The sequence below is a fragment of the Capricornis sumatraensis genome, chromosome X (genome assembly GCF_032405125.1).
Source record: "Capricornis sumatraensis isolate serow.1 chromosome X, serow.2, whole genome shotgun sequence".
Lineage (NCBI taxonomy): Eukaryota > Metazoa > Chordata > Mammalia > Artiodactyla > Bovidae > Capricornis > Capricornis sumatraensis.
The window spans coordinates 63236200-63248485 of NC_091092.1; the positions used below are offsets into that span (position 1 = coordinate 63236200).

Sequence of the window (12286 nt, forward strand, 5' to 3'; positions counted from 1 at the left end):
CTGCGCGCCGGGCGCCTCCACGCGAATGGGCCGCTGCAGCCCGCCTTCTTGTTGGCCGCACCCCCGCCCCGCACCCGGCCCGACTCGGCCCGACGAGAAAGCCTTAATTGGTAAAAATCACCCAGGAGCGGGGCGGGGGGGGGGGCGTTTCGAGGGGGGGGGCCCGCGGGGGCGCGCCGTGAGCTCAGGCGCCTGGGCAGCCGGCGACGCCCCCCCACCCCCGTTGAGATGAGCTCACCCTCTGCTGACGGGGAGGGGCGGCCTGGAGGGTCTGCAGAGCCCACGTCTCAGCCCAGCAGCGAAGGCCACCTCCTCCAGGGAGCTGCCCAGTCTTGAGCCGCCCCCCCACCTTTACCCCAAGCCTGGGGCTGGTCGGGCAAGTTGGATTCTACCTTGGAGGGGGAAGTGCAACAGGCCCTAGCAGGTATGCACTGAGAGCCTCCCACCTGAAAGTCTGCACGGGGGCAGGGACCTGCACGGGGGCAGGGACCTGAGCCCCAAGACAAGCCAAACAACGTCCCGGGCTGGCATGGGTTTGGCCCCTGCCCAGTGCCAGGCCTGGCCTGGAAGCAAGCAACAGAAGCGGACTGAATTCTCAGCAGCACAGTTAGCTGCAGTCCTGAGGCCTGGGCATGGACAGTGGGGTGCAGCCGAGGAGCCAAGCGTCTGGGGAACTAGGTGGGCACAGCCACACCCTGGCACTGCCAGGCTCCATCTTCGTCTTCTGTGTGCCCATTTCCTGGTATTAACAGCGTCGTATTCAGCTCAAATGTCACTTCCTCGGGGAAAGCCACTCAAAGCAGTGTCTTCTCACTGTGCCCACAACCCCCACAAAGAACTGCATCTTACATCCTGAGCCAATATTTGCAGGCACACACGCAGATCGACACAAATGGCTGAAATAAACGTTCCACCAAGTGAGACTGTCCCTTACCACCTGAAAAGCACTCTGATCTTTCTTCTTTTATTCTACTTCATTAAAGGAGAAAAAGCAAAGAAGGGAGCTGCTGCTGCTGCTGCTAAGTCGCTTCAGTCGTGTCTGATTCTGTGTGACCCCATAGACAGCAGCCCACCAGGCTCCGCCGTCCCTGGGATTCTCCAGGCAAGAACACTGGAGTGGGTTGCCATTTCCTTCTCCAAAAAGAAGGGAGGGAGGGAGGCAAAAGGGGAGAAGCAGGAAGGAATAGGGGGGGAAGAAAGGAGAAGTCTGCTGTCACCTGCTAACATAGTTTGATATCTACAGCTGCACACTAACAGGAAGGCACTGATTGCCCTCCAGGCCTCTCCGCAGCCACTGCTGCCTTTGTTGGTAATGACATCTCCACCTTGACCGCAGGTGAGATCGCCTAGCAGTGGCCTCGGTCTCTGTTTCTCCCCGCCCCATCTAGTGGGATCCACCCCTCCGCCCCTCACGGCAGTGGGTTATCCTCCCTTGATAGATGAGCAGCCTCAGTTTAGGTCCACAAGATAGCTCATGGCCAAGGCTATCCTTCAAGGAGGGACACCCACCTGCCAGAGGCATTGCAATGGGAATCAGTGGTACAATAGCTGGGGTAGCAGAAAGGAAGTGATGGCTTCATGGCTGGATCTCAGGACCCCTCACCTCCGTTTTAATCCTCTCTTTACTCTCTCCCCTCCCTCCACACCCCTGAGACACATGCAACTCAGGGTCTCTACTTTTCCAGGTCTGGGGGGAATGAAGGTTTATATAGCACCAGCTCTTCCCTGGTAAAAGATTTTAACAAAGGCTTTTGCTCCTTGTGTTGATGGAGAAGGAAATGACAATCCACTCCAGTACTCTTGCCTGGAAAATCCCATGGACAGAGGAGCCTGGTGGGCTACAGTCCATGGGGTCGCAAGAGTCAGACAGGACTTAGCGACTAAACCATCACCTTGTGTTGAAGGTTCCACAAAAGCACTAGAAGCAGCTCCATTCCTGCTGCCATGCCGACTGTCCCAAGGCAGACTGATGTGTCCTAGGACTGGAACACAAGGTGTCACCTGAGAGGCTTTTGGTCGGCTAACCATTCCCTGCTATATATTGATTGTGACAACCTTCCAAACGGTCATTTTCACACTAGTCACCATCTTACAACTTTTGTTACCATCTGAGCCATGTTTTAAAGCATTCGACTGCTAGGCCAAACCCAGAGGATCTTTAACATCCTTAAAGGGAAAAAGTAAGCTTTGTATTGTACCAAAGGATTCAGGTTCTGATCTTAAAACATTAATCACTCAGTGAATGTCTCCTTGGACCTGTTGAAAAATGTATTCATGTTGATATTACTTTTCCTTACATTTTTTGATGTTGCTAGGATCACAAGTAACATAATCTATTGCTTAGAATCCTAGTCCTTAAAGGTGAAACTGTCTTGTTACTGACTTGGAATCAGTGGCTTCCAAGCCCTTTTCGCCTCAGCCAAAGTTCCAAAGAAATGCTTCCTTTTAACTCTGCCCACTCTTCCCAGGAAGACTCCCCTCAAGGCCCCAGATTTCCACTAACAGCTCCTCTGCTGACTCAGAATCCCCAGTGGGCCACACTGTCCAGGTTATGACCCCGAGGGCTAGGTACTGGCTAGGGGAACATCCATGAATGAATTGCTGCACTGGGTGCCCCTGCATAAGTCCCCTCCTTCTCTGGGCCCTTAATTCCTCCTCGATGTGATTGTGGCAGTGCCAAGGGCCTCTCAGCTCTGATGGTCAAGGGCTTGCCTGGTTTCTGGTGTTTTGAGACAGGTCTGCCTGCAGTGGGGCTGGCTTGGGGCTCCAGGTGGGCTCGTGTGCAGGAGACCATCACAGGTCAGCCATGTGGTGCCATCTGTGGTGGGACCTCATAGTGGGGCAACTGGGGGAGAGGGAAATAAAAGGCAAAGGGCCAAGGCAGGTGCCGGGGAGGGGGTGCTCCCAGAGGAGAAGGCAAACTTAGAATTCCTTGACCTCATAAGGAAACGGCTTGGGTCTGTATGGGGCGGGGGTTGGCAAGGGGAGGCTGGCCTCCGGGACAGGGGCCAGCACTGCAAAAGAAGGCTTAGAGAGGTGCTGGGGAATCTGATCTGGCCCAAACTCCAAATTCCGCGAAGCCGGCTCTGAGGAGCCCAGAGCCCAAATGCCATTTCCCTCCCTGCTCGGAGATAAGCAGCAAGACCCTTGCCCTGCCTGGGGCGCTGCCCCTCATCTGACCATGCATACGTGGGGCCCTCATATTTTGGGAGATGGAGAAAGCCTCATTTCTAAAACCTGGCCAACAGCAACCTTGAGGAGGGGCTTCACATGTGGTTAAACCAGGGCCCTATCTTCTCTCCACCCCATGAAGGAACTTTTGCTGAGACCGAGGCTGTGACCCTCACCAACTGGGCCAGTCTGCCAGCCTTCATCTTAGTTCCGGGAGAGGCACTTGTTTCCCCTCATTCCATTGGCTGGCTTTGTTAGAATGTGACTGTCCTCTTCTTCCTAATTTTCATGGGACAGCTCTTTCCTGACCAAGGCTCTCACCAACTCCCTGTGACAGGCCCTGGCTGCCTTCCATGGTTTGCCCCCCTCAGTCCCCTGGCCCCCCTGTCCGGGAGGCTCCCTCTGCACTCCCACGACCCTGAAGCCCACTGAGACCCAGGTGCTCAGAGTGCATTATCGGAAGCCCGGGGCAGGTCCCTCTGGCAGCCTCCTGGGTCACGCTGGGCTCAGGGGCCATCCCAGCCACGGTGGGGAAGCCCCTCGCGCCTCTGGTGCACTGCCGGTGGGTGAGGCAGACACCCGCCATCTTGGCATCACAGGGCTCCCCGTGCCAGTGCCCATTGGCATGCCCGGGCCCCTTCCAAGGCTGCTGGCTCCTGGAGCGCCGGTGGCCTCCTGGCCCAGTGCCCCATTTCCTCTGGGGTGCAGGGGGAGGGAGGGAGGCGGTGGGAACCGGCGGGCGCAGGCCAGGATCCTGCAGAGCGGGAAGGCGTGCTGGGGCAGGGGGTCTGGGGGTCTGGGGGGCGGTTTATGGTCAGGTGGCTACAGGCTTCCTTGGTGTGGCGCGCGCGTGCACTGCGCGTGCAGCAGCGCCTAGTCTGGACCCGTGCTCTCCAAGGGCTTGCCCCTTCGGATCGGGCCCCTTCTCGCAGCCGCCGGCGACTCGCCCGCCTGGGGCGCGGCCAGGGACCCGCAATTGCTGGAGCAGAGGGGCAGTTGGGACCGAGCGGACTCCACGTGACTCAGGGAAGGCGAGCCCCGCCCAGCGCGCAGCCCCGCCCAGCTCCCACATCCTGGCCAGTTTCTGCCGGTTGCATGGCCACAGGCCCCGCCCCTCCACCCTTCTAACCCAAATAGCCGAGCGGGTGACGTCGCGGCTCGAGGGCCCCGCCCCGCTCCCAAGCCGGGGCGGGTCTAAGCTAGTTCCCGTCGCGCCCAGGCCCCGCCCCCTCGCTGGGGTCCAGCCCTAAATGCGCCAGCGTGTGACGTCTCTGGGCTCGCGAGCCCCGCCCCTCCCCGCCCGTTCGCAAGGCTCCACCAATCTGCGCTGGCAGCTCTCTGCGAGGCCCCGCCCCGCTCCGCACAGCGCGCGCTGCCCGCGGAGACCGCGACTGTGACGCGGGCGTGACGCGCGCGTAGCCGCTGCCGAGGCACTCCTGTTGCCCCTGCCGCGCTCCGAGGCCATCGTCTCTCGGCCGGTGTTGCAAGGCCCAGGCCTCCCCCAGGCCTCCGCCGCCCGCTGCCCGCCATGGACGACTACGCAGCCCTCTCGGACTCCGAGCTGGCCGCCCTGCTGCGCCAGTACAACATCCCACACGGGCCCGTCGTCGGTACGCGGTGGACGGAGGGCGGGCCCGCTCCCCGCGCTTAGCCCCGCGGCCCCCTCTCGGCCCGCTCCCTGACCGCCCTGTGCCCCGCGTCTGATCAGGTTCCACTCGCAAGCTCTACGAAAAGAAAATCTTCGAGTATGAGACCCAGAGGCGGAGGCTCTCGCCCCCGAGCTCGTCCGCATCCTCTTTCTCCTATCGGTTCTCGGGTGAGGTTCCCGTCCCAGGGCCCCGCCTGGCCGCCCTTGGGGACACGGTTTGGGGGACGCTGAGGAAGGGGTCGCGGGGGTGTGGCCAGGGCACTGGCTGGAAGGGGCGCGGGGGAAACGGGAGGGGACCCCTGTGGGCCAATGGTCCTAGCCCCTCCCCCATTCAGACTTAGATTCGACGTCCGTGGACTCGGATATGTATGATCTGCCCAAGAAAGAGGACGCCTTACTTTACCAGAGCAAGGGTAAGGCAGGGGTGGGGTGGGCACTCTGACACCTTCCTTGCAGTGTCAGCCAGAACCTGAGACCTCAACCCCACGCGTCCTGCAGTAGCCCTGCAGGCCCCCCCCCAATGGGATTCAGATTAGGGCCATCGGGCCAGGTGGGGACACCGTTGCCCCTTCTGCTACCGCTGACCCCCCTTCCTAAGGCTATAATGATGACTACTATGAGGAGAGTTACTTGACCACCAGGACTTACGGGGAGCCTGAGTCTGTGGGCACATCCAAGGGCTTCCGCCAGCCCTCAGCTTCACTCTCAGATGTTGACCCCTTTCACCGCCAGGTGAGCTGAGTTGTTGGGCACTCTGTACTTGGGTACAACCTGAGGGGGTCCTCATGGGGTTTGGATGAGTCAAGGGAACCACTGGGCGCAAATGGTGGCTCAGAAACCTCCAGGGAGAGGCGGGGCCTGCAGACACCTGCCTGGTCAGGACCTTTGGGGTGGGGGAAGGGGCTGTCAGAACTGTTTTGACTAGTGTGCCCCGGACGTGCCCTGGCTCTGGTCTGGGATCTAGGTTTGAGATCTTTTTGAGAATACTGGGGCAGAAAGTAGGATGCAGGCAGCCGGGACAAGTGGCACGGCCCTGCAGACATAAGGCTGAGGACCAAGAAGGACGTCTGGAGGGTGGCAGGGCCCAGGCCTTTAAGCAGTGTTCAGAACAGGCTGGGAAGGGCAGTTTGGACTGAGGGTATGACCTGTCATACCTACACCGACCCTGTCAATAGGTATCCTCACTCTGATTCACTTCTGTAGGTCCGTGATGACAATCTTTTCTCTTTGGAAGAGGAAGGCAAGGATCGGTGAGTATTAAGGCGAGCCAGGGGCTGGGGCTGATTCAGGACTCAGGCCCTCCTGGTCTACCTACTGCACTCTTTGCCTCAGGGAACGCCTCCTTTATGGCCGGGACAGTGCCTACCAGAACATTGCACACTACCGCCCTATTTCCAACATCTCCAGAAGCTCCCTGGGCCTGTCCTATTATCCCACATCCTCCTCCACCTCGAGTGTGTCCTCATCTTCATCTTCAGCCCCTTCGTGGCTCACCCGCAGAGCCATCCGGCCTGAAAACCAGGCCCCTGGGGCTGCCGGCCTGGGCCAGGATCGCCAGGTCCCGCTCTGGGGCCAGGTGCTGCTGTTCCTGGTCTTTGCTGCCTTCCTGCTCTTTGTTTACTACTACATGCAGGCCGAGGATGGCAACCCTTTCTGGGCAGAGCCCTAGGGGGTCTGACCTCGTACCTTGGAGGCCGGCTCCTCTTGGAAGCCCTGGCTGACTGCCTTATCAGTGTTTGTTGGGGGAGGGGGGTTGGGGCTTTTCTGTGTGTTCTAGCTTGGGGTTACCAGGACAGGGGCAATGTTTGCTGACCCCTGCCCTGTCCTGCCAGGGAGGCAGCAGGCCTGGGCCCTCTGTGGCATGGTGGGCCTGGGTGGGCCTGCCTCTGGATCCTCCTGGCCCTGCTTGCCTGTCACCCTTCGGGCCTAGGAGGGCAAGACCCTTCTCCTGGAGAGGAGAACATGGTTTTGGTCATCGCATGCCTCCTATTTGTCGTCACCTCATGGGGGGATTAACCAAAGGCCACCCTGAGTTTGTTTTCATGGACACAATAAAAGACCATTTATTTTTAACGTGTGGGTTCTTTTCTTTAACGTGGGGAGGGGTTGGGCTGCCCCCCTGCTAAAGGCTTCCAGGCCTTGGGTCTCCAGAATTGCCATCCAACTTTGTCAGTTCATCCTTTCGTCCTTTGAGCCTGAGATAGGGATCATAGGCTACCCATAGACTCATTTATGTTTTGCTTTTGGTGCCCGCTCCCTGACATGTTACCAGAAGCTCTTGTAAGTGCTTATAAAAAATAGTCACACAGAGAGCCCACTGGGAAACACAGGTGAGGCTGCTTGCACCGTGTCAGTTCTGGGTGTTTCAACTGGGACCAGCAGACACCAACCGTGGTGTCCAAGGACAGAGTGATGGGAAGGAAATGAGGCATCTGCTTGATGGGCTGTTTCTGCTGGAAGGCTGGTTGTCTAATGACAGGGGAAGGCTCTCAGTCCTCTGGAAAGTTTCATCTCCTTATAGTAAACCAGTTCCTCACCTGGGTATTACCACAAGGTTTTCTGCTGTGGGCATTTAACAATTTTCACAGTTTACATGTGATTTTAACATCGAGTTGGAGAAAGAACTGGCAACCCACTCCAGTATTCTTGCCTGGAGAATCCCATGGACAGAGGAGCCTGGCGGGCTACAGTCCATGGGGTCGCTAAGAGTCTGACACGACTGAACGACTATCACTTAACATCAAGTGCTAAGGAAACATGGAGTAGAATGCCACGCTGTGCGTCTGGGCTCCGCACTGCCTGTAGAGGGCAGTAAAGTCTGGAGAAACAGGCACACAAAAGGGAAGCAGAGGCACCCCCTGGACCACCATTGGGTGGGACCCTGGCATCTCAGCTCTGGCGGGCTCCTTCCTACAGGTGGCAGGACTTGGCAGGGCCTGCCCTCTCACCTGCACGTGCACCATGGGCTCCTGAGCCTTGGGGCTCTCCGCTGTCTATGGCTGCTGGGTAAGCTCTGCTCAGGGCCGGACTGGAACCTTTCTACCAAAGCTTCCAGACATTTCTTTTTGCTGCATCCTAGTCTCTGCACTTTTATGGGGTGGGATGGGGTGGGGTGGGATGGGGTGGGCGTTTTCCTAAAACCAACAGGCTTGCTTTGTGCATTTCAAATACACCAAAAAGAAATGGCTTCTCATATTCTCACCCCTCCCAGAGCCCCAGCCTCCCTCGTTTGCTGCTAGGCACTCCCACCTGACTCCTGTGGCACCCAGTCCGCTGTGGCCAGGACACCCCTGGGCCCCCGGCATCTGTCTCATGCCATCCTAGACCAAGAGCTGAGACACGGATGCTCCGTGGTGGGCGGTGGGCATGGGCAAGAGGTGTGGCCTGCTCATCTGTGACCACAGGGGCAGGTGGTCAAATCAGTGAACTGGAGGGTGGGAGAACAAGGAGTCCCATCGTCAGGGCATCAGAACTCCGCAGGGGCGTGGCGCAACATCTCATTTCGGCAAGTGATCTCAAGTGCTCCTCCTGGGGGTTGGCTGTGAAGCGGGAGACCCACGGGGTCCTGGTGGAGAGGAGGGATTGCAGGGAGGAAGGGGAGAGAGATGGCATGGCCTCTGCACGGAATGGTCCCCTCCGGGCTTCAGATCCTCCATCTGCAGGGCCGAGGGGGAGGCTAGATGTGCTTGGCAACCACTGCTGTGTCTGAAGGGAGACAGAGTTGCCTCCCAGGTGACACAGTCTCCCCCTTTTATTTCTCATGGGTGACCATATCCATTGATCACCATGCACCAGACAGAGGGTTTCTGAGGGCCTTGCTTCAAAATCACTGCTCCAGGGCTCTGAGATACCCGCCTCCCAGAGAGCTCTCCTGAGGACTCTGGACCTCCCTCCAGACTCCCACCAGGCTTAGCCTTGCTTCCAAGGCCCTGGACCCCCATAAGGGTGCCTGAATGCCTCCAAGTGCTCTGGGCACCCCAGCCCAAAGCTTTTGAGGGCTCCGTGAGCCCCCAAGAAACGTCAGGCTTCCAATTCCCCACCTAGGGCTTTCCAGGGCTCTGAGACCAACCTCCAGGCTCCTGCCTGGACCATGGGCTGCAGTGGTACTGGGAGCACAGCAGGGGGTAGCAGCTTCCTAGCGTGCAGGGCATCTCCTGCCATCTTAGGTACCACCAGAGCGGAGTCGGGGGATGGTAGTGGTGGTTGGCAGACATGGAGGAGCCCAGGAGGCCCTGGATGAGGCAATTGAGCTGGTAGCTTGGGACCCTGCCAGACAGCCTGAGCAGCATCCCTGGTGGAGCACAGAGAGAAGTGCCCGGGAGGTATGGCAAGCAGGGGGAGCTCCTGATGCCACCCTTGACGTCAGCCGCACCCTCCCCCCGCCCCCAGGTCTAGGGGAAGTAGCAGACAGCATTTCACCATCTAGGACCACTCCGACCTTGACCACTCTACTGGGCTAGTCCCAGCACTGAAGAAGCAGCCATCCAAGAGTGGGTACAAGCCTGTGGGTACAAGCCCGTGGATCCACGAGGATGAACCTCCCCAAGGAACTAAAGAAAAGGAGGGTGTCACTGTTACTGCCCCTGGGGCTGGCCTTTGGCCTTAGGCTCAGCATACCCATGCCCTGGAAACTAGCCCCAGCCCCTCCCCAGGGCAGGCAGGAACTCAGTGAAGTCCCCTACCACTGGGGAGAGCCAGGTAGGGAAGTCCTCCCAGAAAGCCCTTCTCACCTCTGCCGGCCCATCAGGCACCAATCCCCTACCTGGACTCACCCAGATTCTCCTGCCTGCTGCCTGGACCAGCCTGCCAAGAGCACACAGTCCTCCTTGCCATCAGTCTACCCTGCCATCCCGTGTTCCAAAGCCTGCCTGGTGGGGGCCCCCGGAGGGAGAATGGCCCCAGAGGAGAGTGTAACCAGGAGTCCTGTCCCCTCCCTGGATAACACATCGAACCCAGATGGTCATGAGTTCTGCAGGGCGGCAAGGGGAGAAGCTGGAATGTGTAGGGGGAACGACCCTGAGGACAACCCTGAAGAGAGGCCATGGGCCAGACCAGGCCAGAGCCTCGACCAGGCAGGGGCAGGAGGGAGCGAGACACGGTGCCACCTCTGGAGGGCTTCTGGAGAGGAGGACACGCAGATGGCTCCAGGAGCCCATCTGCTGGGGGCAAGCGGCATGAGACCTGGCCCCCCCGGAGCAGAGGAGGGGTCCAGCCACAGATGCCCGCCGGGGCCCTTCTTCCCTACTAAGCCTGGGGAGGGGGTGTCTGGTCACCCTGTGGGGAGTGGCCCCCGCATCCTGCAGGTCCTGTCTGCTCTGAGTCAGGGGGACGGGGGAGCTGACCACTCCCACACCACAGCCGGCCCGCCCCGCTCCGGGGCACCCCTGCACCTCACTCTCCCTGGTGCCCGCTCCCCCAGGAGGGTGGGCCGGACCTAGGTGAAGCAAGGGGCACAGTGCCCCTCAGGATGGGACGGCCACCCACCCACAGAGAGAGAGCCTCGGTGTTTCAATGATGGCGACGGAGGTCTAGAGACCCTTGGAAGTCCTGCACGGCCCCCAGTCTGGGCAGCCACACCCCACTCGAGGGCGCAGGGCCAGGGCACTGACGGGCACCCCACTGGAACCCCGACGGAGTCAGTGAGCCAAGGGGAGAGCAGCTGATAAGTTAGGGTCAGTGAACGTGAAGAGTGATGGACGCTGGCCGCCAGGAACTCCAGTGTGTGTGTGTGTGTGTGTGTGTGTGCATGCGTGCGTATGTGCCTGTGTGTGTCATCCAGCTCCAGGTCCCAGCTGTGGACAAGTAACAGTCAGCAAACATACATAATGGATACTGGCCGCCAGGAACTCGAGTGTGTGTGCATCTGTGTGTCTGTGTGGATCATCCAGCTCCACGTCCCAGCTGTGGACAGGTCCCCAGAGGACAAGGCCCGTCACCTACAGCAGCCTCCTCCACAGGCCAGGGGCACCCTCAGGAGGACTTCTGCACCTGGCAAGGGCAGGCTGTGCTGCTCAGAGATCAGGGTGGCCTCAGCCAGCTCCACCACTCGCCACGGATGTCTGCAAGGTCCCCATGAGCCCAGGGAGGCCACAGCCCAGGGAGCAGGGCTGAATGAGGGGGACTGCTCCAGGACCCAGCACTGGCAGAGGCTGGGCTGCTCCAGATGCCTGAGCTCCTGAGGGCAGGCACCATCATGCCTGGTGGGCGGAGGATGAGGACGAGGGTGAAGCCCGGGGCAGGCAGACAGCGGGGCGGGGTCAGGGCTGGGCCGCTGCCCAGACTGTGCCCGACCACCAGGCGGGTATCTGCAGGAGCTCCGCAAGCCACAGCACCTGGGAGGCTGGAGAGGGAAGACACTGCCCATGCAGTCCTGGGCTTGAGGGCAGGCTTGAGGAAGGCAGGCCTGAGGAGGGCAAAGATGGCAGGGCAGCCGACCCCTTGTCAGTCCTTGTGCCTGGGGCTCAGGGGCTGCAAGGCAGCTCTACATAGGGGAACAGTCAGCGGGCCCAGGAGTCTGGGACCACAGGGGGCTTGAGCCTCTCCAGGAGACCCCAGGACCCTGCGGTGGCCCCACATCCTGCCCCACGAGCCACGTCCACGATCCCCGAGGACAGGCCCCGCAAGCTCAGCCTCAGCCTCTGCTTCTGCCCCTGGACGGAGACAGAGAGCCCGGCTCTCCCGAGGCCAGGGTTGTCAGGCTCGAGAAGAGCGTAGTGGCCACGGATGGGGCCAGGAGCTTTCGCCAAGGGCCCCAGCACTGCCCAGAAGCAAGAGGCAACAGGAGGAGCCCTCACCACCCACAGAAGCTGCATGACACATTCAGAGCCACCAAGCGTGTCACCAGGAGTCCCGTCTCAGTCCCAGCCAGGAGGTGGGGCAGTGGGCACGTCCCCCATGGGCACAGCGGGAGCGCCTTCCTGGGACCAACGGGACACTCAGCTGCCACCCCAGGCTGGCACCAGCCCAGCCCAGGGCTACCGGGCACAGTCATTGAAGAAAAGGGGCTCATCAGCCTTCACCCCCTCAACGGGGGGCCCCTGAGAAGGAGGGGGTGCGGGCAGGGCTGACCACAGGGTGGGGACGCCTCGGAGGTCAGAGAGCACGGGGCTCAGGCCTGAGTGTGCACTTGCACAGCCGTGGCGTGCACGGGCTGCCAGGGTGAGAAAGCTTTTGCACCCGTGCCCAGGGCTGCACCACCAGCTGGGATGGCCCTTCGGGCTGCGGACTCCTGGGAGGAGGGCAGAGGGCACACGCCACGGGCTCTGTGGGCCATGCTGGGATCATCACACGGTCTCTCTTTCTCTGGCTTTCTGTGTGTTTGGTCTGCAACCATTTCAAGGTGAAAAGCCACTCTGCCTGTACAACACACACCTGGCATGGCTTGGTTCCGGGCTGCAACCCGCCACCCCTGCTTCCACAAAGGACACATTCCTGAGGGGTCTGGGCAGCCTGGGAGTCCCACACCCG

At 60.2% G+C, this 12286-nt stretch overlaps 1 protein-coding gene across 1 annotated transcript; it reads left to right on the forward strand.

Annotated features, from left to right (window-relative positions):
• Window positions 1–4594: 4594 nt before the first annotated feature.
• EMD (emerin) lies at window positions 4595–6862 on the forward strand. The gene is made up of 6 exons (XM_068962705.1): window positions 4595–4781; window positions 4880–4987; window positions 5155–5232; window positions 5418–5551; window positions 6023–6069; window positions 6152–6862. The coding sequence occupies exons 1-6, from the start codon at window positions 4700–4702 to the stop codon at window positions 6486–6488; spliced, it is 786 nt and encodes a 261-aa protein (XP_068818806.1). The 5' UTR covers window positions 4595–4699; the 3' UTR covers window positions 6489–6862.
• The last annotated feature ends 5424 nt before the right edge of the window (window positions 6863–12286 follow it).